Source organism: Nannospalax galili, unplaced genomic scaffold, assembly GCF_000622305.1.
Source record: "Nannospalax galili isolate Female #2095 unplaced genomic scaffold, S.galili_v1.0 scaffold744, whole genome shotgun sequence".
NCBI lineage: Eukaryota > Metazoa > Chordata > Mammalia > Rodentia > Spalacidae > Nannospalax > Nannospalax galili.
The window spans coordinates 1,332,055-1,359,653 of record NW_008351509.1 but is presented as its reverse complement, the minus strand read 5'-3'; the positions used below and the strand labels follow the sequence as shown (position 1 = coordinate 1,359,653).

General features: G+C 46.5%; 1 protein-coding gene across 7 annotated transcripts in view; it reads right to left on the bottom strand.

The window, feature by feature from the left end:
- The window catches only part of Atp11a (ATPase phospholipid transporting 11A), a 128,099-nt gene that overhangs the window by 26,732 nt on the left and 73,768 nt on the right, over positions 1-27,599 (bottom strand). For all 7 annotated transcript variants that reach the window (XM_029553694.1, XM_029553695.1, XM_029553698.1 and 4 more), the window contains exons 3-17: positions 25,204-25,293; positions 24,396-24,476; positions 22,134-22,241; positions 19,005-19,133; positions 16,333-16,436; positions 15,701-15,751; positions 12,874-12,938; positions 12,207-12,288; positions 11,448-11,598; positions 10,323-10,520; positions 7,420-7,593; positions 5,592-5,761; positions 4,119-4,190; positions 2,924-2,997; positions 309-412 (exon numbers count right to left, since the gene is read on the bottom strand). In XM_029553694.1, the coding sequence (XP_029409554.1) occupies positions 309-412; positions 2,924-2,997; positions 4,119-4,190; positions 5,592-5,761; positions 7,420-7,593; positions 10,323-10,520; positions 11,448-11,598; positions 12,207-12,288; positions 12,874-12,938; positions 15,701-15,751; positions 16,333-16,436; positions 19,005-19,133; positions 22,134-22,241; positions 24,396-24,476; positions 25,204-25,293 (1,653 nt within the window). The remainder of the gene's footprint in view (positions 1-308; positions 413-2,923; positions 2,998-4,118; positions 4,191-5,591; positions 5,762-7,419; positions 7,594-10,322; positions 10,521-11,447; positions 11,599-12,206; positions 12,289-12,873; positions 12,939-15,700; positions 15,752-16,332; positions 16,437-19,004; positions 19,134-22,133; positions 22,242-24,395; positions 24,477-25,203; positions 25,294-27,599) is intronic.

The window sequence follows — 27,599 nt, the reverse complement described above, 5'->3', positions numbered from 1 at the left end:
CTTCTGATATATCTATCTAGTTTAGTCTTTAAACTGCAGCAGAAAGCCACCCTGTTCCAGGCAACATGAGTTCTCTGCTCCTCAGTCCTGGGAGGACTGGCTATGAGGACAGAAGCCACCTCTGCTGGATTTTGAGGACCCAAGGAGGCTACGGCATAAACAGAAGGAAGTGGGATCTCTCATTATGGGTTGCTGGCAGACAGGAAGCAAAAGTAACCTTTAATGTCAGAAAGCACCAGACCCAAATGAGAAATCAGGAAGTGTGGTCGACAGGAGGGAGAGGGACTGGGAATGGGTCAGCTTCTTACCACTGCATTGCGCTCTACTCTGGATCGGACCTGATCCACTTTGCCTTCTATCACATGGGGAAATATCGACGAATCTGCTCCTTTGCAAAACAGATAAATTTCTCCTGGAAAATGGGGGCAGGGGGCACCAATGTTGAATTCAATTATATGGGGAAACAAATTTACTTTTCAAAGTAAATTTAATTAATGAAAACAAGGGATACCTAAGACCAACTTACAGGAGATTTTTAAAGGATCAGTAAACATGCTAAGAACAGAAAAAAGTTCAATCCACAGAACATCCCAGGAACCTCATTTTATTCCCACATCTTGGAGTTCTCAGGACAGCTGGGAGCTGGAACAGTGTGAGCTCCTGGTGCTCAGCCTCCTTGAGAAGCATAATGTGCCCCTGGGACTCAGTGAGGAGAGCATTATAAAACCAAGGGTGAAAGGAGGTGAGCATAAAGCACCTTCTGAAAGTGGGTCATGACATGGAGAGGCCACCCTTTCTATCACAACTATCACAAGAAACTCTTTCCCCACATCTCTAGCCATGTCCTTAGAGAAAACTATGTGGGTACTATCTTAGGTTCTAATGACCTTTGCATGAGTCTCACTGGTGGGGCCTGTTCTTTCTTTCCCACTCAATACTGGGGTCATGCGTGGACAAACAGAACCAGGCTTGAGCCAGACAGCAGGTTCCCAGAAACCACAGCATCCTCACATGGTCACTCACCGAACAAACACAATTCAGTTCTGGAAACAGACTCTGGATGCTGCTAAAAAGTCAGGACAGCACCCTTCCCACTTTGGTGGTCTCAGAAGGAAAAGGAAGTGCAGCTGGTCCCAACCAGCAGAATGTTAGAATGGCTTTGCTTGGAGATGCCTGTTTACTTTATAGCAACAAGACATTCTCTCAAGATGGGTGCCAGGAAACTGACTGGCAGCCAAGTGTCCAATACTGGGTCTTCTTAGTTTTAGGTCACGACTACATTTGTGGGTCCTCCAGGCATCTTTCCAGAGAGGCAAACACAGTCTGCCATTCAGTGTCCCCTGGTATTATCAAGTCATTTCCTGATAGAATGCTGTTTGACTCTTCACTGGGTAAACTGCTTTTGACAGTGTCTGCTGAGTGCTCAGGGGTGTGCAGGGGTGTGGCAAGCCATTTCTGCAGCCACAGGCTGTGAACAGAAGGAGCAGCAGGAGCCAGAGACAGATATATCACTCTAGAGAGGGAACATCCAGAGAGTCTCTGTGCATCAGCCAATTTCTCCAAGAAAGGAACAGAGGCACGATGGAGCTTCCCAGTGGGGAGCATTCACACCAGGCAGAAGAAATACCTTGTGAGGGCTGTGAGTCTAACAGCCATCCATCTCCCTGGATGAATGGGAGTATTCAGAAAGGTATTCTAGGGCTTTGATGAGGGACCTGTGGAGTGTTGCTACCTCACACCAGGAGCCAGGAAAGGGGAATGTAGCTAGGTAGAAAGGTAGAACGCTGGGGCTGAAGAGATGGCTCAGCCGTTAAGAACACTAGTTGTTTTTGCAGGAGACCTGGGTTTGAATCCCAGCACCCACACTGCAGCTCAGTTCCAGGGGGTCCGACAGCCTCTTCTGTCCTCCATAGGCATTGCACAACATGGGTGCATTTACCTACATGCAGATGTTACACGCACACACATTAAAAAAAAAAAATTAAAAGGTAGAAAGCAGACTGGGGTGGCATGGCAGTGACTGAAGGCAAAGACAGGGTTGAAAAGCTCCATCTGGGGACACATCCACAGGGCGGATAACCAGTAGTGACTGACCTTCAGATACCAGGGTTATATAAACAAAACCCTGTGAGTTCTATGAACAGCTGAGGGCTGAGAGGGGGATGGGGCACATATCTATCTGTATGGGATTCTAAGGTAGTAGAGTTCCTTTGGATGAGCTGATGAATTCATGGGGCCATCTGGACAAGATTCTGTCACATCAGGGGCAGTCCCAGGGCCACACAGGGCGAAGTAAAGGCAAACGCTAGTCCACATGGGGCTCGAATGCAAAGATCAGTCAGAATCCTCAGGTCTAGAGGATCCCACTGTATGTGCTCTTTCACCATCGTACACTCTAAACCACAAACTGGAGCATGCAGCTCTCAAATAAAGATCCACTGTCATGGCAACCAGTCAGCCAAGAAAGCCATTATATCTATTTTTTGTTTTGTTTTGTTTTTTTGAGACAGGATCTCCCTGTAGCTCCAGTTGGCCTTGAACTCTGTGTAGACCAGGCCAGCCTTGATCTCTAGAGATCCGCCTACCTCTGCTTCCCAAGTGCTGGGATTAAAGGTGTGCACCACCACATCTGGCTGTATTTAAGTATTCTGAATGCAAGTATGGAAATATCTGCAAACCCACGTATGTGTCCTTAAAAATGGTGATTTAACATAGCCCATGTTATTCTGATGTATGTTCATAGTGTGGGACATTCATCAATGAGATAAATGTTTGTAGGGTACTCAGCCCAGCACTCATTTTTTCCCAAAGTAAATGAACAAATGGTTCCTATGACTTAAATCCTTAAAGATCCTAAAGAATTTATCCATAGAACTAAAACCACCATGTAATGTTAGGAGGTCAATGGAAAGAGGAATTTTACCTGTGGCAGATTTTACGATCACACTCATTCTTCTTCGTACAGAGTCAAAACTTAGAACATCCAACAGTTCAAATCTGAAAGAGAAAAGTAGGAAGTTATAGTCAATGCTGTGAGTGGGTGCTACATTTGAGTGATTGCCAAACTCCCCAGTAGGAAGTTGGCATTGTCACCTCTCCTGGCCCCTGCCCACACGGTGCCCTCAGGGGGTCTGGACCTCACAGAATGCCCAGTTCTACCCATGAGCTGGGATTAGTGCTTGAGATGGGTGATGGGTGAGTCCTGGCTCTGATTCCTCCCAGAAGACTCCTAACACTGGTGTGGCATTTAAAATACCAAAACCAGATCCACAATTCTCATGTTGACTTTGGGAAACCCATGAGGGGACTCAACAGCTGCAGTTGCTGCAGAGTACCTCAGGGTCTATACTCAGATGAGGCCTCTGAGGACTGCACTGTGCAGGCCTGACCCTCATACAGGCTCTCTGCAGTGCTGCTGTGCAAGGTCTATAGTCTATGCAGAGACCATGCCAGAATGGAAACTGGAAGCCAGAAGCCTCAACTGCAAGCTAGTCATGGTCCTGTAGGGGCTAGGCCTCAGGAGGCCACGGCCCAGGTGCCAGTCCTTAAGACAAGAGGTTTACCCACTCCCATTTACTTGGGAGCTTATTTTAAGAATGAAATGTAAAGTCTCATTGTTTTGAGGCTGTCATAGCTCTTCTTACACACCTTACCTCCTGTCTTTGCCTGTTTCTACTACTGTACATTTATGCATGTGCCATTTGTCTCTGGAACCAGCAATTCAACACTGAAGATGGTCCCTAAAAACTGCTTACTTGCTTCCATTGTGGAGAGCCAGAAGGGTATGGGAAGGTTAGAACATCCTGGAAGATTAGAAAACTGTAATATAACCCGATTTTAGGAGATTTAACTCAAAACATTTGATGCTGAATTTTTTTTTTCACTAAACATCAACATGTATCTACAAGGAAAACACTTGGTAGGATCAGCTTTGTGTCAACATCAATCTTCTGCACTGCCCAACATCCAGGAGCCTAGAAGGTTCCATAATGTTCCTGGCTTCTCACTAGGAAGGATGGGATTCAGCTGTGGGAGGGACCCAGAAGACTTAGTTCCTTCCCAATCAACTTATACAGACAGCTCATCATCATCATCCCTCGAGTGCACAGCACCCTCACCTTTCTATGTCATTGTCTCTGTTCAGTATCTCCATGTAGTTGTCTTTCAGCCTTAGGTATGTGAAACCGAGCCTGCAATGGGAAAGAGGAGTCAAACCTAAAGCTCAATCTGAATTCTGGGCAGTCCTCTTCCATGGAGTATCTGTTCTACACTGAAGCAATCATTCTTTTAGGAGAAACACCTTCAGTTGTTTCTTCAGGTTGCTCCGTGCATTATAAAATCAGGACAGTGTAATTCTAATTCTTTCACCACCTCAGAAAATGGCCCAAGAGTGTGGACCCTCACAGTGAAGAAGAGTACTCTGCGGATGCCTGTGGCTCTCGGGAAAGGAAGTAGCAGGTGTCTAAACAGCACTTTCAGCTTCTAATAATATTTCACTGACTGATTAAGGGGCTTTAGTAGAGAGTATGAGGTCAGCATAAGAGGAACTCTCAGAGGCTAACTGCTAGGGCATGAACAGTCCCCAAAGTCCCTGGGTTGGGAACTGGACCCCAGCGCAACAGTGTCAAGAAGTAGTTGGCTAGGAAGACTTCACCATCATGGAATGATTAATGGAGCCATCACATGAGAGGGTGCTCTCGCTCTCTCTGTGCTGCCAGCATTTTAGGGCACAGCAAGGCACCCTCTTAGATGCCTTCTAGCTTTGCAGCCTCCAAGCTGTGAGAAATATATTTTGTTTTTTATAAATTACACAGTGTGTTCTGTATGAAGATACTGTCCTCAGACAACCTAGTCATCTGACAGGACATGGGCGACACCATTTACATCTTTGCCACTAACCAAACCGCACAGGAAAAGACCAGCTTCATCACAGTACAGCACTGTTCCAGAGGTAATGCGAAATGTTCTCATTGCTCCTGCAGCCCCTGGAGACCACCCACATTTATTAGTGACAGCAGAGGAGGGACACTGGGAGTTTACCATCCCATGAGAACTGTGAACTGGGAGTCTGAGAGGTGGCCCCGGATTGAAATTATACACGTCTGATAATAGCATATGCCTGGACTTTTTCCTGTCTACCTAAAATACCAAGTCTCACATGGCAAAAGAATCCCAGTAAGACCTCTAAGCTGGATGTAGACCTCTGAGTCGGGACATGACACACGAAAAGGCAACAGGCAGAGCCCCATGCCCAGCTGCCTGCTCTCCAGGTTGTGTGATTGGGAAAGCTGTGGACAGTCAGCCTTAACGTCCTAGGATTAGAAGAAGGCTTGGGGAGGGGGCTCCATCTAGAAGGCTTTGAGCCCCTGAAATGACTGGCACTAGCTTACAGCAGACGGTAGGAGCGAGACCATTATGAAAACATAGCAACAAGGGCTCATGCTGCTGGTCAGGAGGGCCACTCCACAGGAGGCTCGAGGAACCGGAGGTCACAGGGTGCAGGGCAGAGCTTTCCAGAATGACTTATGATTTGTGTTGAAGACTGATTGGCCCAACAGTCTCTGAGACCTAGACTCAGCAGCTTGACTTACCTCTGGACACCTTCGACCAGCGCCACCTCATCGGGTGAGGATGATATGTATACACAGGACTTGGAGTCTGGCGATTTCTGGGGACCATCCACATCATCCCCGTGATCGTCGTCCTTCACTTGGACTGTGTGACACAGGCAGAGAGCACGGAAGAATAGCTCCTCTCGCTCCTGTGGAGATAGGCAGGGAAACCAGTAATGCCTCTGCCTGTGATGGGAGGAGTGTGAACAAGGTAACAGATTAGATGTGCCACAACGCAGGGACTGAAGCCTCCACTGGGTGAGCTGTCATTAGCTTCCCTCAGTGATTACAAAGGAAGCCTTCACGCTTCAGTGTTGCCATGGCAACTCATGTTAGAATTAATAGTCAGTGAAGACTGAAGAAGGGATTCTGTTCAGAGTGACACTTCTACAACAGGGAGGCATGTCCTCAAACAAGCTCAGAACAGCCAATGACTGAGCGGTATGTGAAGATATCACGGGGGGGGGGAACACAGGCAGGGGGGGCATGGGACTGGGTCAGCTGTGCAGCTGTACACATCCCCAAACACACCACTCGGCTGTTCCTAGCCACAGTGCCTACTTGACCATGTTAGTCTCCTAGCAGAAAAGGATTCTGCATACCACAGCACTTAACCTCCTGCTGTGTGCCTGAAGCCTGAAGCTCAATCTTAATGCAACCACGGAGACAGGAAACAAAGGCCTGTGCTGCAGTTGCAGAGATCAGTATTCAGAATGTATATGCGTGAGGTCACAGCAGGCTGACAAGATCTAGAATGGGTTTCCTCTGTGCTGGCTGCATCCTGTGGTCCCAGAGTTCAGAGATTCCTGGGACTGTTGGTAGCCGGGCATCATAGAGACAGAGGATGGACAACTGATTTGTGTGAGAGTTGGGATAGGGACGGAGGGCATGGAGCTGCTGTGGCAGGCATCAGGATGACCACAGGACTCTGTCTCCTCCCTCTTCTTTGTGAAAAAATGACACCACTTGGAGCTGACATTAAGAGGGAGCCAGTGCCCCAGTTATGAATAGGTACAACTACTGCTCGCTTTCACTAACAGGTCCCCCCTGGCTCTTGGTGGACCCTTCAGGGCTCTGCAGTCATGGAGTGCTCACCCAGTCTTCTATACAATCAGTGCTGGAATTTGAGCCCTGACCAGGGATGCTGAGACCTGGGCCACAACACTCAGGTGGGGGGAGGGCACAGTGTGTGCAATATATGTATCTGTGCACATGCAAATATGTGTGTGTGTGTGCCTACATCTGTGCACTTTGCATACACATGCACTGTGAATGTTCATGTTACTTTCAGTCTGCCCAAACTTGTTCTGTGCTTTCAGGTCAATTCTAGCACAGGAAACACTGGCCAGATCCATTCCTTCCTCAGGGGACACAGCACCACGGTGGCATCTGACCACAACCTCCTTGAAATCCTACAGAGGATTCTTTTTAAATTTACTTTAAAAAAATTTATTTATTTTATTTTATTTTTATTTTATGTGTATGTGTGTATTGCCTGCTTGTGGGTAAGTGTACCCGTGTCATGCAAAGCCCAGAGGTCAGAAGAGGCTGTTGGATCCCCTGGGACTGGAGTTATGGACAGTTGTTAGCTGCCTTGTGGGCTCTGGGATTTGAACCCTGGTCTCCTAAAAGAACGACCAGTGTTTTAACGGCTGAGCCATCTCTCCAGCCCTCTACAGAGGATTCTTGCCTTTGCCAGATAGCCCAAATGAATGGGACTGCTTCTGTGAGTAAAATAACTGCATCCACATATACCCTTGACCGTGTGGCACAGACACACCCTCCATCACAGGGAGTTGCAACCTACCCTCGCACTGACACCCGGGGAAGAGTCAATCATGTCAATGCCAGAAGAGTCGGGGAGGACCTGCCCATTGCAGATGACGTGGGGCACATAGACATGGCCCTCGATGCAGCACTCCTTGAAGGCCATGTTGTTCTCTGTGAGGGTGCCCGTCTTGTCTGTGAAGATGTACTCCACCTATGGGTGTGGCACGCTCAGGTTAAGACACATCCAGGCAGGTGACACATCTCAGTTCATGCCTCTTACAATTATTGTGGGACAGGGACTTCTGACAGTCTGTCCCTAACAGACTCAGTGCTGTGAGCGGGTGCTTACTGCAGCCCTCATCACCTGGACAGGTGCAATTCAGAAAGGCTGGAAGCCCTGATCTCCTCACACTGGTGAGAGGATATAAAATGGGAGAATACAGCCTTGCAGACCTTTCCTTCTAGGGGCCAGGACTCCACACATCTGGGAAAAACAGGAGCATGACAGATGGAAGAACTTTGAGTCTTAGAGGTCAGGACTCACAGCCCTGAAAGTTTGACATTCTACATGGAGTACTGATGCCGGCTGCGCGGTTGCCACATATGGCCTTTGCTGTGCTGGGACACTGCTCCTGTCCCTAACTTGTGAAGGGATGCTAACTCTGTCCATGCCTTCTCTGAATCTGTAGGTGACCACCCAGAGTGTGTCCTGTGATGCTGTGTATGCATCTTGTACCAATCTTCATGTGCTGATCCATCCTGGCATTCCAGGGGTAAGTCTTGCTGGATCATGGAGTAAGCTTTTTTTTTGCTAGTCTGCTAGTACTCACTGAGAGGTTTTGGATCTGCATCTGTGCCCCTCAGGGATGTACATCCTTTCTTGGACGGGATATCAAATCAAAGCCACATCTATCAATGCAGCTGTCATCCTCGGCACTTGGAAGAGACGTGAGCTGCACTGACATGCAGTCTGCTCACTCCACAGTCTGCTCACCCCACAGTCTGTAGCACACCCATGGGCAGGGACTGGCAGTCAGAGGCAAAGCTTCCCACTGACTCTTGAGGCAGCTAGGAAAGCCTTTCAAGCCCCAGTTTCTCCTCTGGGAAATGTGGATGTGAGCACCAACTTCACAGGGATGTGCAGGGTCCCATAGGAAAAATGCATGAGGCACCTAGATGGGGTGTCTCCCTGGAAGGCAGTCATTTCTGCTGTGGAGGTACCTGGACAGATGGGGTCTCCCTGGAAAGTGGTCATTGCCTCACGGACAGAAATCAACACCTTGCTCTGCTTTGTAAAGTGAGTGGCTTCGCTCAGTCACATTCATTGGGCAGTCACGTGAAGCCCTCTTTGTGGACCTACCCAACAGTCCTGACCTCAGTGACCTGCTTCACCTGAATAGAGGCTGCAGCCCAGCTTTGTTCAGGATAAGACAGAGTCAAACTCTGCTGCAGTAGACTCCAGGCTGGGAGAGATGCCTTGTCACCAAGCACTGTTTGACATTCCTCTTACAAAACAACCTTCCTAACCAATTTCTCAAGAAGAGGAACCACCAATGATGCAGAGGATGTAGGGCATGATAAGGTGAAACTCTTCCTCCTGGGTTGTGACTCAGACATCCACGCCTGAAGCAACCACTGGCCTAGAGAGCTGTGGAATACACTGGAGGACTTCCTCAGAGGCAGAGCTTCTTCGGAAGCAAGTGATCTTCCCTGGAGACCAGTGAAGGGCATGTGCCTTCCACAGTCCACAGACTGTTTACACAGTGTTACCAGGCAACCACAGGGCAGGCTGCTGTGACCAGTCTAACATGGATCATTTATTCAATGAATTGTCATTTGTTAAATGGCCCTTCCTGGGGCATCAATGCTGGGAAATGATCAGAGGCTACCCTTGAGGCTGGGTGAGATGGAAGGAACTGGCATTTCTGTGATGCTCTTTTCTATGCAGGCAGCACTGAGGGTCTACAGTCAGCCGACATGATGTACACTGGACCTGTTGTCACACTGTAGAACCCTGGTGGCCTCAGACAGGTTGTAGGGCAGTGTAGGTACACATCGAACCTGTCTTCACACTGGGACCCTGGTGACCTCAGACAGGGTGCAGGGTGGCAGGTGTGGGTACATATAGGACTTTTATACTGTGAAATCCTGGTGGCTTCACACGGGGTACAGGATGGCAGGTATGAGTGCACATTAGCCCTGCCCTCCTACTGTGAGGCCCTGGTAGTCTCAGGGTGTAAGGCAGGTGGGGGTGGCTGTCCCAGATGCTGGGATTGGTGCCTCACACCTCTTATCTCATTCTGTACCAGTCTGGCAAGGCAGGTCCCTACTACTGTCTCATTCCATAGACTACGAAACCTTAACTCTGAGCTACGGGAACTAAGGTTGCTACGGAGCAGACATTCAACAACTCAGCCACACACCACATCAGGGAACCTGCCTCAAGGCTCCATTTGCTCATTCTTAAGGGGAGGACCTCTAGATGGCTGTGAGGGTTAAATATCACATATAAGAGAAGAAAGCAGAACCTGTAAAGCAGGGGCTGGGGAGAGCAGCCTCACCATGTTCTACTCTCCTTTAACTCATAATTGTAAGGCCCAATAGGAAAGTCCAGGGATGAGCTTACTCAAGTCAGCCAATGCAATCAATCTTTCAAATGTTTATATATATATGTATATGTCTACATGCATTGACCATTATTGTATACACAAGTTCAAAGAGATATGGATTCAGAAAAAAAAAGAGTAAACTGTCAGTTGTATCCCCAGAGCGATTCTGCTTCAAACTTTTACAGTTACTAAGAATCTACATGCTGTGTGCAAGAATTACAGTGACCAAGAATTACCTATGTAATAGCAACCTCAAGAACCCAGACCTCTGAGACACAGAAGGTTGACGCAGGGCTAAGAAATGACAGAATGGAGTTCAAGAGATACTGACCTGTCCCAGTTCCTCATTTAGGTCAGATGTATTGACCAGAGGCCCTTCCCCCATCTCTTCATCAAACATGTCTTCATCCCAGGTGATGAAGTAGGAGCCAAGGAACTTTTGCATCTCCACTGTGACATACATGGACACTGGGATGATGTAGTTGAAGAGGACCATGAAGGCCAGGAAGTCGGTGAAGGCCCTGAGAAACTGAGAGTATTGGCTGTGTCAGCAGGCCATGGGTCACATGATGAAGACCAAAACCCCTCAGACCATCCTTGTGTTATATCAGTACGATAAGCAAATACAAGTATTTGCAAACACAGTGACGAGAACCTCCACAGCCACCTGCCAGAGAGATGAGGGGGACAGGAGGCCATGCTAACTAGGGTCTGATGGGAATGTCATTTTGGAATATTCATGGCCCTTCTAAAACTAACAATCACCAAATCTAATAAAAAAATAAACTATTAGATATCAACATGAAACAAGCCAGGTAAAAATGACCTATTTTTTCCCCTTTGAGACAGGATCTTGCAAAAATTGTGAGTTTAGCTTCAAACTCATGATCCTGTTTCAGCCTTCCAAGTGCTAGAATACAGGTGTGCACCATTACATTCAGCTCAAAATGACTTTTTTGTTCAATTTCTATCTTTGAAGCAATGACAGTGTTGGGGAGAGGCAGGGTGACACCCGCAGCACTGCCTTGGGACAAGGTCTAGGCATGAGTACAGGCCTAGGTTTCCATACAGCCCTGCTCTGCCCTCAGTACACACAGGCCTAGGTTTGTACATGGCTCTGTTCTGAGGTCAGAGCCTTTTATTCACCCAGTTACCACAATAAGCACCATTTATCTCAATGGTGTTTTGCTGGTTTTTGGAGATATCAAAACAATTTTGGGCACAGTCCTTACACACTTCCTATGGGAACAAATACTTTCCAAAACTGTACATTCCAGTACCCAGGACAGCAGGCAGCTAACACCTGCTGACACCACATGCCAGAGATGGCATCTGTCCTGAAGCTGGGGCAAGGCTCCGTCCTGCCTGGAGCAGATCTGTCTTGTTTTCTGGTACCTCCTTCTTATGACAATGGCTTAAGGGCCATCTCCCTCACATGAGGGAGGTGCTTCTGTACCAGATTCCTCTGGCGCTCTGCCTCGGTCTTCTGGTTGTACCATGGTTCATCTCGGAAGGGCTCGCTCTGCCACACATACTTTAGCACTGTGTTGACCAGGGCCTTGCTCACCAGGATGCAGAGGTACACGATCAAGAACGCATTCATTGACCTAGAGTGAGATGATGTGGCTGTTTATAGAGATGCTGCCCGTCCTTCCTCAGGGATGGTGGGACAGTACATCACAAAGGCACAGCACAGGGCATGCAACAGCACTTTACTCAGTAACACGGACACCAGAGCTATCCACATCAAGCGGAACAACTATGATAAGGGCCAAAGAGGACAAAACTTCAGGACCCACTTTCTTATTAGTCTAAACACTGTCTGGGATACATTGTTGTCAGAACTTCATTGTTCAATGAGAAGAGTGTTTACTCTGCTCACAGTGGCCTCAGGAAAACCACACGAGAAAATGGGGGCTTCCCACCAAGCCCTCCAGTTAAAGGGGTTAAATATTTATCATCATTTAGAGGTTCACATGGATCAGAGGGAGGGGCTGTGGGTGACTTAGCTTTGGGAAATGGCTCACAGGACAAGCGCTCAAGTGCTTGTTGAGATGGGAGGGGTATAGTTGGTTACCTCACCAGGAGGTAAGAAATTCCCTGAGTCATCAGCTGGGCAGTTACCAGCTCCAGACTCTGGAGGGGTGGGCCAGAAGACACTGCTGTCTACAGTGGCCAGTGATGACATAAGGCAGGGATAGGGACAGAGTCTTACTTCTCCACAGCAGATCTCTTCTGGGACTTTGACTGATAGTTCAAGGCCATCTTGGTCTCCATGCCAGTGTAGATAGCCACACCTGGAAGCAGTAGAGCCCATTTGATGTCAGCACCAGACCAACTACCTCTTGCCCTGAACTCCATGCTCTGGGGAAAATAACTCTCACACAAACACACTGTTTCCAACTTCACCAGGAAGCCAGCTTTTTGAATCATGTTACTGGATTCTTTACACTAAGGACTTCTTTGCTTCATAGGAACTAATCTGCACTTTATTTTCTTTAGGTCAGACTTTTAACATATATATTTTTTTAAAGTTGTTTTGGTAAATTAGACAGGAAACAGCACACCATGGATGAGAAGAGCTAACAGTGACACAGTCTTTTAGAGAAATCTGCATTACAATGCTTTGTGAATTCCTTCCTGGATAAGGCTTCATGTTTCTGAGTCCTGAACTATAGGTCCTTACTAAGCAAGCCATACTCTTCATTGCTGTGGCTCTGTGGAATTAGGTTACATATCAACACTCATTTCTTAGTGAGACAAATTCTCCTCTGCCAAACAAGTCTGCAGTACCTCAAGGCATCTGGTGGCCCTCTCAGAGTACCTCAGAGGAGTGTAGCTTTGCTTAGGAGCTATTAATCAATGGTCTGCTAATTATTTACCAAAGATCTTCTCCGTGTTCTTGAGCGTGGCTCCTCTGAGAAGCAGGTTTTCTGATCCTAATGGCCTGAGAAGACAGGGAGGCCAGAAGCATCATGATGCAGCGGTGGGACATAAGAGAGAAAATCAATTCAGTCATCTTAAGAGGAAGTAGTTTAAGAGCGTATTTGCTTGTACTGTGATTACCAAAGCTAGCCCATCCACCGGGAACACTGGGCTACTCTGGGGTGGAGATACTGCTTGCTGGGTCACCTCTAGTCCTCTCTCCCTGGCCTGTCACACTCATGGAGGCCTGATGCTTCATGGCAACAATCGAGAAGCCTGGGGAATGCAGGATCTTCCCACAGACCTAAGTGACGAGCAGCCTGAATGCCTCAATGGTATTCTCATCAGAGGCCACAAAGCAAGTCCCTCAGATGGGTCCCCTTACCTGTGCCACCAGCAGCACCTGGGTACATGAGAAATGTCACCCATACCTACACGAAAGAGACTCTAGGGTAGGACCAGCAATCCTTTCCCAATATACCTTGACTTTGAGCTACGCTAGGGGACCCCAAAATGGCTAAAGCTGGCGTTTCACTCATCCTTCAGCTGTTTCCATTCCATCCTCATGACTTAGGGACTCCACCTAATGTAAGCACATTTTCAAGGATGAAGGGAGGCTGGCACCTTGGGGCCTCTATAATGGAAGTTGAGCCTGCAAAGGATGTCTGCAGCAGCACCGGTAAGCTGTTCCTGGCTAACCCAGAGGAACAAGCCACAGCTTGGCCTTTAAGAGAATCCCATGAAAAAGTGCTGTCTTAGGCACAGAGCATGGTGATGCACAGACACGGGGGCTCTGCTGGCAGGGGCTTTATGGTCTACAGCTCCTCACTGATGGGAACTTTTCTTCTAGGCAGTGAAGGAAAACTCAAAGCAGCAGAATTCAATGTGCAAATCCTATAACTCACATCCTAATGCTCTGAGGAGCACTGAGGAGGAGCACATTTACCTTCCAGCATATTTAACATCCCTTCCCTGTGGATAGCTGAGAAAATACAGAATAGAATACACACCCTTAGTAGGGCCGATGTATTTGGTGGACATGGTTCAGATCATACTCTGCTGGAGGCCAAGGAGGAAGGGGCTTCGAGCTGCATGCTCACCTCACCAAGGTGGCCAGCAGGCAGCAGGCAGCCCTTTTGGCCTGACAGCCACTAACAAACAGCTCCCCTGGCCGTGTAAAGCTGTCTGCTTGTTAGCCCTTGCTTACAATAATTCATGTCACATCATTAATGAAAACAAATGGAATGGGTCTCTGGAAAGTCTAAAAATAACTTCCTTGACAAAGTTCTTTGCTTCTATAGTGTGGACAAATAGAAGAAGAAATCTACCTGAGTGGAGTGAGAATATGGATGGGTGACTGTAACAGCAAGCATTTTCTTCCCATTAGTATACTTTCAACACTTAAATACATCTTAAAAACCCAAATAGCAAACAGAGCGGTCTAAATGTTAAAAGTTACACTAAACTTAGTATCAAAATACAAAGTGCATTAGGACCATGTTCTCCAGTTTGAGGGCAGTAGCTTTGTGTCAGTGTGAAGCTCGGGGTCCTCACTGTGATCCCTTGGCCTCAGATTCATCAACCAGCAACAAGAAAAAGCCTCATTTGCTCAACTGATCTTAAACCAGGTCTTACCATGCAGATACCAGCTGTTTTCCAAAGCAAAAGGAACTCTCCTTTGAATAACAAATATTTAAACTAAAGCAACAACTTCTGCACATCCTGACAAGATAACACACTATGAACTTGCTGACCAATAACGACCATCAAACCAGGATAAGAGCTGGGATGGGGGCACCAGTCTGTGATCCAGCACTCAGGAGGCTAAGACAGGAGGACCATAGTTCAAAGCCTGCCTAAGCTATGTGGCACGATCCTGTCTCAAAACAAAACAAAACGAAACAAAACAAACCCACCAAAAGCCCATGCTAAGCAGTAAATAGACTGAAAGCAGCAGTTTATTGAGTTTCATGAGAGACAGGCACAGACACTGGTATTTCAGGGACTGTTTATTCTGTAGTAGTTTCCCACTAAAACTCTTGATTCTACCACTGGGCAAATGTTTCCTTCAACAAATGATCATATCACAAGACTAATTAAATTCTAAGAAAAGATCATTTCTCTACCAAGAGGAGTTTAACAAAAAAGCCAATTTCCTAAGCAGGAAAACTCGGACACTTCTCTGCAAACAATGCCAGATAAAACACATTCAGGCCAAAGCATGTGGCTCTCTGAAGACATTGGGGCTGGTGGTTTTTCAGATAGGGATATGTGAGGTGGTACCCAGGCAAGCAGCTCTTAGACAGGATCAGTAACAGGCTGGCTCTCAGGATCATTAATGGCAGACAGGACCTATGATGGCTGCTCTCTCCTGGTGGATATACAGTGTCATCGCACATGCTAAGACAGAGATGACGGAGAAGGCAAGTCATGGTACCTCCTCACAGGTAGCAGGTCATGTGTTGTGTCATGCCCCGCCCCCCCGGCCCCCGGCTTTCCAGGTCTGAAAGAAGCCCTGAGTGTCTCGACCTAGCAATGACCATGAACAGACTAACTCATTCTCATGTTGGAAACTCACTGATGAGGGTCCCTGGAGCCTCATTCTGTCAACATGCATACACAATTCCCAGAAGAAACCAGAGGAGAATGGAATCTGTGCTTCTGTGAGGTGGAATCCTGTCTTCCAAACCAAGCAGTACGGCAAAGACGAATGACTCTTAATAGTCGAAGAGTGAATGTCTAACAACAACAGAGGAAAACAGTAGGGTTCCCAAGAAGACTTACCTCACCACAGGGTCGTTCAGATCATTGTACACATTGATGCGCCCCACAAACCTGGCAACAGAAAAAGCCCAGTTAACAACTTGCGGTACCAGTAGGGGCTCCAACGTCACTGTCAGCTGGCCTGCTCAGCAACACTGCTGGTGGCAGCTAAACGCTTGGACTCCTCCCCCTTCCTTCCCTTCCTTCTGTGCTGCTTCACATGAGGCTTAAATGACTTTTCTTAACCCATAATTTACAAATTATTTCCTCAAAATAAACAAAACATGGAGCTGGAGAGATGGCTTAGTGACTAAGAGCACTAGCTGCTCTTGCAGAGGACCTGGGTTTGGTTCTCACCACCCACAGGGCAGTTCACAACTGTCTGTAACTCCAGTTCCAGGGACTCCAATGCCCTCTTCTGGCCTCTGCAGGCACTGCATACACATGGTACACTTACATACATATAGGCAAAACACTCATACACATAAAATGAAATTTTAAAAACAGAAAAAGACAAAAAAATAGGTTTTCTTCTATGAAGAAGGGACAGGTCTGAATGGTGCTAGTCTGTGGTGACACAAGGCCTATGTCTGACTCAGGCTGAACTTTCCAGCAGTGGGCCCAGTCTTTCCTGGTCAGTGTACTTGACTTACTTGTAGAGGTCAGGCTGTGGCTGTTCACACTCGATGGTGGCATGCAGCCCGTCGACATCCTCCTCCGTATGGAATCCCTTAGTGTCCTGCACTGCGTAGTGAGTCTGCAGATGGAGAGGAAACATGAGCCATACCCCAATTTCACTCTACCTGGCCATTGGGATCCACCCCAGGGTTTGGTTATGGTGATTCTGCATAAGCCCTACTAAGAGTCTGGGCTCGGAAGGTCAAAGAAAGACAAGGCTCTATTGTTATTCCTCCTGGTGGGCAGCACTAACTGCCTCTCCATGCTTACCCAGCATCCTCATCTTAAAACCAGCAAGACAAAGGACAAACCGGGGACTTCTACAGACCAGACACTTAATGTACCCGTCCTTGCAAGAGCTAGCAATCAGGAAAGAGATTCAGGAGCTACCATGCTCCTTTTCTTTCATGCAAAGCCCCATGGCTCCGAGGAGGCATCACTTGATTTCATTTCCCCAACTTTGCCACCAAATGTCCTCTCCTCATTGCTTCTGCGTAGCTGTTCACCTGTGTACATCAGAGAGTCCCTCAAACCTGGACCAAATATGAATCATAACCTCCAGGAGGCTGCCAGGCTGCCCTCCAGACCTCAAAGTTGCTTATCTGAGCAGGAGGTCCAAGAAGTGCATTTCTTTTTTAATATTTATCATTTTTATGTGTATGAGTGTACTGCCTGCATGTCTGTGAGTGCACCCGTGTCATGCAATGCCATGGAGGTCAGAAGGCGGCTTCGGATTCTCCTGGAACTGGAGTTAAGGACGGTTTGTAGCCTCCATGTGGGTGCTGGGAATCGAACCCGGGTCCTCTGCAAGAGCAGTCAGTGCCCTTAACTGCTGAGCCATCTCTTTAGCTCCTAAGAAGTGCATTTCTAAACAGATTCCAGCTGACACTGTACTGCTGTCCAGGGTCGCATGGTGGCACCCAATGGCCTAAGCCAGTACCTGTGGGGAGCACTGATAGGCAAGTGTAAGCCTATACACATTGCTTTGTTTCTCAAGGAGAGGGGAGGGGGATGCATGTTGGGGGACTGGTGAGGAGAAAGGGTCCCTCTGCTTCTCTGCTTGTGCTTCTTTCTAGCAAGAAGCATTGGGCAGACAGACTGTCAGGATCTGAAGCAAGAGAACATCTGATTACTATACCATCATCACCATCCACATCATTCAGGTACTTTACTCTGCATTCAAAATTTGGGGAAGTTTCTAACCATGGTTTGTCTCCTTTTCACAGATGTAAAAAAGTCCAGAGAGGGTAAAAAGACTAACTGAAGTCATGTGAACAGTACAGAATTCCCAGTAGGTCAACAGGAGCCTTCCCACGGTTCACTCTTTCAAGGAAAGTGTTCACCTAACTCCAGTCCCCACAGCCCAATCAAATACACAGAAATGACAGCAGGAACACAGTGAAAATGCTCCACAAAAACACACAAGAGCTGGTACACAGACATGACTCAATCATCTTCCCGGTTGAAGGCAGGTGCTGCGCCACAGGGCTCAGAGATGAGTGAAGCCCCCGAGCCTCAGATCTGTCCAGATCCTGGGCCATCTCATCTGAGCAGCCACAGCCTCCCTAGGTTGGGCTCCTTCCCTAACATGGAGCTCACATGTTAGCCTTAGCCAACAGAGAGTATAAGTGATTTACAAACACGAGTCCTGTCCAGACTTACAATATCCCACAAACCAATCATTACCCCCCGACACCCCAGAAAGATTGTTGCCTACAGGTACTTAGGGAAGAATGCTAATTCTCTTGGGATATGCTACCTAGAAAACATGAACATTAATTGGAAAACACCCACAGGCCTTTACAGTGATGTCATAAATAACCCATGAAGATTGGCACATTCTTTTCTAGTTATATATAAAAAGCATCAAATCCCACAGCACAGGCCACTCACATCCATGGACACTATTCACAAACTGAGTTGTGATTTTTGTGATCTTAAGCCTTAGAACTGACTGACTGCACTGACCTAGGCTCACTTTCAGAATCTCATAGAAGTTCCTCCTTCCAAATATTTTTAAATTTAAAAAACCCTGTAAATTTACAATACTAGAATTTTTCTCCTATGATTGTCAAAGGGTTTTTGTTTTGTTTTGTCTTTTTGAGACAGGGTCTCCATATAGCCCCATCTGGCCTGGAACTCACTATGTAAACCAGGCTGGCCTTGAACTCACAGAGATCTGCCTGCCTCTGCCTCCCAAGTGTTCGGATTAAAGGGCTGTGCCACCACACATAGCGACTATTAAAAGTTTTTATAGCAGAATCCATACCAAATTCAACCAATTAATTATAGTTCCAGAAAATTCTTTGAAATTTCAAACAACTCTAGTCAAGGACAGACTAATTTTTACTAGGAAAGTAAAAACTAAACTTTGAAACTCTAACAGTCTATTTGTTAAGTCTTTCATTTGGTCTACCAGTTAAATGACCTAGAATAACAGCAGCCACAATATCCACCCTAGATGATAGGAGTTAAAGGTGGAAAGAAAATAGCTGGAAGTAGGAAAAAGCAAACATAAGGAGCAAAGTTGGGGGTGTATGACCCCCTTGGTGCTCCCCATGACCAGAGAAATGCTTGGTCTGCACCTAGCTTGTGAGATCTGCTGCCAGAGCCAACCCTGAGCTGTACCCAAATTCAGGCATATTACTTTATGGCTCGACTCTCCATCTAAGCTGGCTGTGGTGACGTGACAGGTCCCATCTGCACGGTTGCTGGAGAGGAAGATCAGGTCACAGGGAAAGGTCTCATCCTCTTTCACCATGACAATGTCTCCAACCTGCAGGACAGAGAGAGGGGGCAGTCACCAAGAGGTCACCTGTATGTGACAGCTCATTCTGGGTTAGAATTCACTCTTCCTTCGTATCCAGTCTATGCTCAGGCATTGCTACAGTGTCTCAGAGGATGCTGGAGTGACTTTAGGAAGGACCCCCAGGCTTTCTGTTGGAAGAAGGAAGCCTTGATGGGACTCCATGGGCCACTACAGACCAGAGTAGCCCCACACCATGCCAGGATAGAGCATGTTGTGACAAAACACAGACAAATCTCTCTAACAAGATCATCACTGATTTGGACAAAGCAAGATAAGCTCATGTTTGGTTAAAGGCTGAGGTAGAAGCAGACCTTGGGAGGGCTCCAGTCAGACTGTGTCTTACACGCCCACTGTGATAGAGTTCTTGGTACCTTCTGCTCTGGTTGGGTCACCAAACCAGTGGGGGCAGCTACAGGCTAGCCCATATGTGACCATGAACTAAAGCACAGCCACCTAGTTTTCTATCTATAGCTGCTTATTTTCTCATCAATGCAGGCATCTCCACAACATCTGGGAAAGGCCCTCTGCCAATCATGACAGACTGCATCAGTCAGTGTGATCTGTGGTGGCTGTAAGGTGTCCCAGTTGCTTGGACAGCTTTGCCGCCCTTGTAGGTCCCAGTATGAGTCAGGCTACCCCAGCTTTTTCTACACAGTAAATGAGGTTTTGACACACATCACAGTTACATTCACAGTGATTTCTCAGAGTATAAGATCAGGATTATTCTTCCCAAATGACATCTGGGTTTAATGATACCCAAGTCTCATGGCAGCAAAGGTGCTGACAGACACAGCAGCTTACTGTGAACCAGGAGTGGGAAGGGTGGGCTCTGGAGCACTAGAATAGCCTTGAAGGGGCCCACTGCAGTGGACTCCACTAGTCTAACCATGGAAGACTGTTAGTATACTGTATCATGCAGTGTGGGGCTGCTGGGGGTCCACACCCAGATCAACAGCACAGAAGCATGCACCCACACACTTCACTCACCTGACAGAGGAGCGTAAGAGACTCCATGGAAGAGGGAAGCAGATGGCCAGAAATGACCTCTGACTCGAACGTCACACATTTCAAAACAATTAACTCAAAACAGATTGAGAGCTTAAATGTAAAACATTAAACTACAAATGCTTAGGAAAAATCACAGGCGCAAACTCTTGGACTCCAGGGCTGGGCAAAGACTGCTTAATCATGACACCAAAAGCAAGATCTCTAAAGGGTAATCACAAGCAGTCAGACATCAGTTATAAGCCCTTGCTCTTGGAAAAATCCTGTGAGAAAAATCAAAAGTCACATATTTGGCATAGAACTAACCAGTCTCCAGGATACAAACTCTCAAAACCAACAGTAAAATAAGCCTCAACTAATCCTACAATAAAAGATAGAAGAGGGGCTGGAGATGGCTCAGCGGTGAAGAGCACTTGTTCTTTCAGAGGACCTGGGTTCAAATCCCAGCACCCATATGGTAGCTAACAACCATCTATTACTCCAGTTTCCAGGGATCTACTACCCTCTTCTGGCCTCTGCAGGCATTGCATGCACAGGTGCACTTATATATAAGCCAACAGAACACTCATACACATAAAATAAAAATAAGTATTATTCAAAAATCTAAAAAATTAAAAGACAGTCAAGTTAGCACAAAAAGATTCCAGATAGAAGATAAGCACACAGAGATATGAACCAACATGCAAAGCAATGCAAACTTAACCACTTGGTGGCTAGAGGAGAAACAAACATTCGTAAGCTTGGGGTGGGGGAGTAATCCCCTGGTATGGGCAGGCTGGAGGGAAAGTAAAATGGGCAGCCAGTGTGGATGGTATTGGGCAGTCTTTCCTGAACCTCAAAGTGGCTTCACTATTCAACCAATAGTTGCATTTTTGCATCAAAGAAGTGAATTCTGACTTTACACAAAGCCCTGAACATGGAAGTTTACAGCAGCTTTGTGGCCAAAGTCAGAAGGACATGGGTCTTTCAGGGAGTCGCTGCTAGGCATCAAGAAGGGAGGAGTTTGCAGATATCCATGGCAGAGGTGAGACCAATGGGCTGGGCTAGGTGAAGACGCTCCTATCAAAAGGAGAGCCCCTCCAACAGTGACCAAATCCTAGAGATAGACACTGGGGCAAGTACATAGATGGCCTCTCCAACTGCACATGTGGCTCTACAATCAGCCAAAATAAAAAGTTAAAAGTAAAACAAAGGAGAGGGCTAATTTCCCAGGAGCCTTTGTGCCTTCTAAGATGGAGGCATCAGAGGGCCAGATCAGAGGCCACAGGAAAAGCTTAGTCTTCCCCTACTTGTTTTATGAAACCAGTTTAGCGCTAGATAAACCCAGATACCAGATACCAAGTAAGCATTCTCCTCTGGAGCCAATGCATTAAAGATGCAGTTTTCTGCAACAGATGCTGTTTAGGTCTGCTTTTTAAAGAAAGATACCTATCTAAAAGTATGGGAGACTCTGAAGAGGAAAGCCAATCATTACAGGAACTGTACTTAAGCTGGGAACTGAGTCTGTCAATATGGACAAGGTACCCACAGGCCTTCACCAGCCCTGGGCCCATATGCCTCCAGTTCCAGCCCTCTGACCCCTGACCTCTAGGGAAACATCCTAAACTGACATCCCAGAGGGAAAGACTCTGGCAGAAGCAGTGACACATATGGAAGGCATTTATAGATCAAATGTTTAGAATCACATATGCACACAGCAATACATAACACATTAATAAATTAATAAATCACAGATATGTCTGGGATCTGTGCCTTGGGAGCTACTGTTCCTCTGCACGCATCCAGGGGCTGTGGCCACATCCTGAGACACCCTCTGACCCCAGAGGTGAGCAGCTAGTTGTGTGGGGTGGGACTGGTGAGGACCCTTCCTATACCAGGGCTGGCCACACTCCCTGACTGGGTCATACTGCTGCCAGGAAAATCATCAGGACAGCAGAGTTGCAAATGTGGGGTGCCACTTACTCTCAGCTTCCGACTTTGTTTCCGGACCAGCTTGCCATGCTGAATGAAGTGCACAGGACACTGGTTCATGGCATTGTCTGCCTTGTGGCGAAGCCAGTCCTCATAACCCTACAAGCAGAAAGGAGAAAGGAGTGTTTATGGCTAAGTATGGTCTACCCTTGAGAGCTCTTGCAGCTCTCGGGTCCTCAAGCTGACAGTCTCCCTGGCAATTTAAGCTGTTTTAGGTTTCTGTAGTTAAAAATTGATAAAAATCTTTATAACTAAACTTCTGTACAAACCCAAGACCTATCCTCAGGAAAAATTCCTATGCAGAAAATATCTCAGTCAAAAGATGAGCCAGACTTCTTAGGCTTCTGCTGTGACAGGCCAGGTCCTCACTGTGGCTCTATAGGCCCCACGGTGTAGGTGGAGTCTGTCAACCACGGTTACCCCACCTGCTCTGCAGACTTTCGAAAGCTGACCTCACGGTCTGAAATAAGAGGCACATTGTTTTCAAACCTGAATTTCCAGATAACTATTAAGTAAGAAATAAAACTTAAACTAACATTAAGTAACCTGTAAATGGTTCTCATAGTTTTATTTAAAAACAAAACACAAATAAGACTGGGTGTAGAGGCGTACCCCTTTAATCCCAGCACTTGGGAGGCAGAGGCAGGTAGACCTCTGTGAGATCAAGGCCAGCCTGGTCTCCAAGCAAGTTCCGGGTTAGGTGGGGCTATAAGGAGACCCTGTGTCAACCCCCCCCATCAAAAAACCACAAACAATTAAAAAACCAAATCCAGGCCATCTCATGGTAAGGAGTAGGCTGCCAAAAGGTCTCCTAAATACATGTATGCACACCCCCCCACACATGCATGTACACACACATATACACCCCCCCCACAGCAATGGAGACCACCCACACTTGTCAGAATCTAGAGCGAGTGGCTCAGCCTATGATTGTACTGCCTGCTGTTGGATGGGTGCGTTGCTCTACATCTCAGGAAAGCATCTGCTTAGAAGCTGATAGTCTACAAATAATCCAGATGCCTCAACTGAAAATGTGACCCGTAAATACTGAAATACAAATTCACATCACTCTGCATTCCTCCTGCAGAAGGGGCAGCCAGACCATAGAAGAACTCCACAGCTTCATGAAGAGACCAGCGACCCAATCCAATTGAAAACAAGCAAAGTTCACGTCACTAAAGATGATTTAGCATGGCCTGTCAGTCCAGGGCAGGATTCCCAACCACACTGGCCATTAGAGAAATGCTGATCAAGATGCCACCAGGCACACACTGAGACAAGCATTGGTGGCAGAGCCCGAAGATGGCAGCGGGAAAGCCTTCAGTTGCTCAGGGAGACACCTGGTCGGTTCCACAGACTCTTGGAGCAGTTCTACCTCTAGACCTACCCCAAGAGTTAAAGATCTGTGTCCATCCACAGATTCAGTGCATGTAATTATATTATTTGTTAATTAAAAATACAAACATAAGCAGTAACAGAGCAAACCCGTGTCCACACAAATGCTCTGAACAGTATACTTCACAAGAGCTAAAAGGAGAAGCATCCTAAATGCCTGTCAAGAGATGGCTGGACAAATGAACAGGGTCTAAGCACACACTGAGTCTAACTAAGCACAACCTGAAGTATTTCTTATTTATAACAATGGTTAAAGCTCTGACATGTTACAGCATGGATAAACCTTGAGAACATTAAGCTACCTGAAAAGACCAGTTATAAACCACCACGTGTTGATTCTGTTTATATGAAATATCCTGAATAGGCAAATCCTGAGAGATGGGAGTAGTGTTTACCAGGAGCTAGAGAGAAGGAACTGGGTACAAGCTTTCATCTTGGGGTGAAAAAGCTAGAGTGGTAAGAAAAACATGAGGCTGTTTACTCAGACACAATCACCAGGCTTCATTTAGCAAGACTGAGAAAACACTGCCCACACTCTGCCCCCAAGAGGACAGCAGGCTACACCTCTGCAGAAACCCATTCTGGGTCATCGAGGAGCAGGGCCTGGGATGCTGGGCATCAGAACCCATCTGCTCTGGTTGGCTCAGGATGTGGAAACCTACTTTCTTTTCCAATTCAAAGGCACCAAGCTGGCAACTAACTGAGTCTAACTCAAATTTCAACCAGAAGCAAAACTGACTCTCAGGCCTACTTAACTTTTCAACAAATTAACTAAAACAAACCAGACTGCCCACTTTGCATGGAGGTGACTTCTCATGGCAACATGGGTACTTGCCTTTCTGCCTGTGAGACTCTTACCTGCTTGATGGCTGTGACCGTGATGACAAAGAACAATGGGAGCCCGCTGGTCACTGGACTTGTGGGTGTGTCGATAATCAACTGCAGTAAAAAGACAATTGTGGAATTACCTTTAAAAGTGACCTGGGACAGTGGCTGGCCTAGTACCACCGTCCCCTCAAGCCAGCTTTTGCTTGGAAGCACTCTGTTGGTTCCCCCTTTGCCTTACTACCTGGATAGGAGGCACACCACCCTGTCCTAGCAATTACAACCAAGGGAGGCTCATTAATTAAGAGTAATGTTTAAGGAAACCATGTTTAGTATGCAGCAAGGTCACAGTCTGAATCAGGAATATATTCTGCCTCATTCATTTCACACTGCTGTGTTATACTTTAGTCACTATTAAGAGTTTGTTCTAGGGAATCATTCAGCCATACTTAAGAGTGATTCAGAAAAAAGTTGGGATGCCATTCATAAAGCTCATCCGACACACTGCTCCTCGGCCCATACCCTGGCTGTGCCCCATGCTCCCTAGCCTATGTGCTCACTGCATTCCCTGCCTCTCAGTCAGTCCCTCTGGATGTGCAACTGCTTTGTGTTTTCTTTGGAGTATCAGGAAGGGAACCAGGGAGACACCAGATATGGCTGCTGAACTTGCCTCACAGGAAGGCTGGTTTAAACACAAGGATCCAGAGTATGTTCGGCTGAGCTAAATCTTGGAGAACCTGTGAATGAATGCTAAAGGAAGCACTGAGTCCTTGCTGCTTTGGTAATGCAGCTCACTTATTTAAGACTAAAAGAACATTTGCTGAGACAGGACTGTCCTTACCTGTACCAGGAAGATGATGAGAAAATAAAAGTTAGCTACTCTTCTGAATTGTTCAAATAAGTTCTTGGGTATGAAGTTCCAAAATGTGTACTGTGTAAAAGAAAAGCAAAAATAAGTCCCTTTTCGTACCGTGCTACTACATTATAAGCAGGACTGGGGTACAAAGTTTAAAGCATTTAAGCACTTTCATAGTACAGTAGGCAGCACGTCGGTCTCATAAAGCATTTAGTTTCAGATACAAAACATCAAAACTTAGAGTGATTGCTGACATTTTGTCAATTTTTTTTATAACACCATAAGACAAACTGCTAAGGCATACTGTGTTCTCAAAAAGCAGATACAAATGACCCAGTCCAGTGATTCAAGGTGAGAAGCCAAGCCACCGCCGTAGTATTACTGTAAGGAATGCTCCATTCCATAAGGGCCTGGTGAAGAAGACTCAGCACACACACACACCATCCAGCATTACCATATCCTATGTATGGTATGACTAAATGACCCAGTAGGCAGGACAGATTTTGACCTGCCTGGAGGCAGTGTCTACATGGCAGGGCATGGTATCCACACAGCAGGATGCTCTGTCTCTCTAGCCACACAGTAGTCCTGGCTCTTCCTTGTATCTGGAGGGCAGGGAAAGAAGATGGTTCCTACCACCACCATACAGTCTCCAAAATGTCAAAATGTCAGTACAAATACAAATAGTATTTGTACTGAAAATTAAAGCCCTCCAAATGTCCTTAATGTGTTACTATCCTGGGTCTTTTGCTTTTTCACATAAATTTAGAATTAGATTGCTGAGACCTATAAAGTCACCTGTGAGAACTCTGCAGATAAAGTCAGCACAATCAGTATTTTAAAAACATGGTCTTCCTGCCCATTAGCATGGGACACCTCTCCTCTGCTCGAACCATTTTTTATTTCTTTTATGTGGGTGCTGCAGTCTCCTCATGACTCTGAGTTTCAGTGTTCTTGTCTGCAGGTAGAACTTGGTGAAATTCAGAATCCTGTCTAAAGCAGGTATTCAAATAGGACCAAGATGAATTCTAGATCATGACCAACATGGCACATGCAACTCCTCTCCATATTTTAATGAAACATTTCCCCTTAACTGGGCCCCAAAGAAAAGGTTAGGCACCTTCCGTTCACTTGCTAAAGGAGATGTTGAAGACATGAAAGGTCCATCTGTGACTCATTTTCACATTTCTGAGACTAACATAAGATGATCTTTTATTCCTTATACATTTATTTTCTAAGACACAGCAATCACTAAATGGAATTAGTGTCCCCACTCTATGAAGCCAACCTTATTTCTCTGGATCCAGGTCAACAACTTATTATCTACCTATTAAGCAAAACATCTCTCAAATTTCTACTAACATATTTCTCCGTAATAAAGTTAGATTGATAGGAAAAGTTCCTACTAAATATTCCATTTTTCATCTACTGAACTATTTATAGATGACAATTACCTGGTTTCAGGATTTCCTTCAAAATTATCTCAGAGGCTAAAAGGGAGGCATGGACACAGCAGGTTGGTATATGGTCCAGTATGTGGTTACCCATGCAGCACAATGTGCTGTACAATAACTAAGAGATTTGTGGTGTGCCTTTTTTTTTTTTAACTTTTAAAATGCACCCACCCTCCACCCCGGTTGGGGATGTGGTTCAGTGGTAGGGCACCTACCTAGTATGTGCAAGGTCCTGAATTCAATCCCTAGTGTCCTAGTTAGCTTTCTTTCTACCACTGTGATAAAACTGACCAAAAGCAACCCCAAGAAGGAAACGGTTTATTTCATTTTACATCTCACAGGTCAGAGTTCAGCACTGAGCAAAGCCAGGGCAGGAACTCGGCAGAAACCAAAGCACAGGCCATGGGGAATGCTGCTTACTGGCCTGCTCTTCTGACCAGTGTTCAGCCTGCTTTCTTATACAACTCAGGACCACCTGCCCAGGGGTGGCACCACCCACAGTGGGCTGGGCCCTCTCACATAACTCAATAATCAAGAAAATGCTTCATAGACATGGCCACAGGCCAATCCAATGGAGGAAACGCCTTAACTGAAGTTGTCTCTTCCTACATCAAGTTGATAACTGAAGCTATCAAGCATGCCTGCCTAGTCCTGCAATAAATAAATAAATTTCACATTGGTAAGTTCTGAAATCTCTCTTCTCCAATCTTTCCAAACATACATATAAGTTCAATTGGTCAATGAAGGAAAGTTTCTTTGGGAATAAAGAAAAAGATAAAAATCTGGGATACACACGCACGGGCTAGAGGTTGCTGGTGTGTCTGGAGAACAAAGGCAGGCTGGGGCTTTATGAGGGCAGGGAAATGTGACATTGTGGAATGAAGCTCAGTGGTGAGCTCAGTTTGGTAAGCAGTGAGCACCATGCCT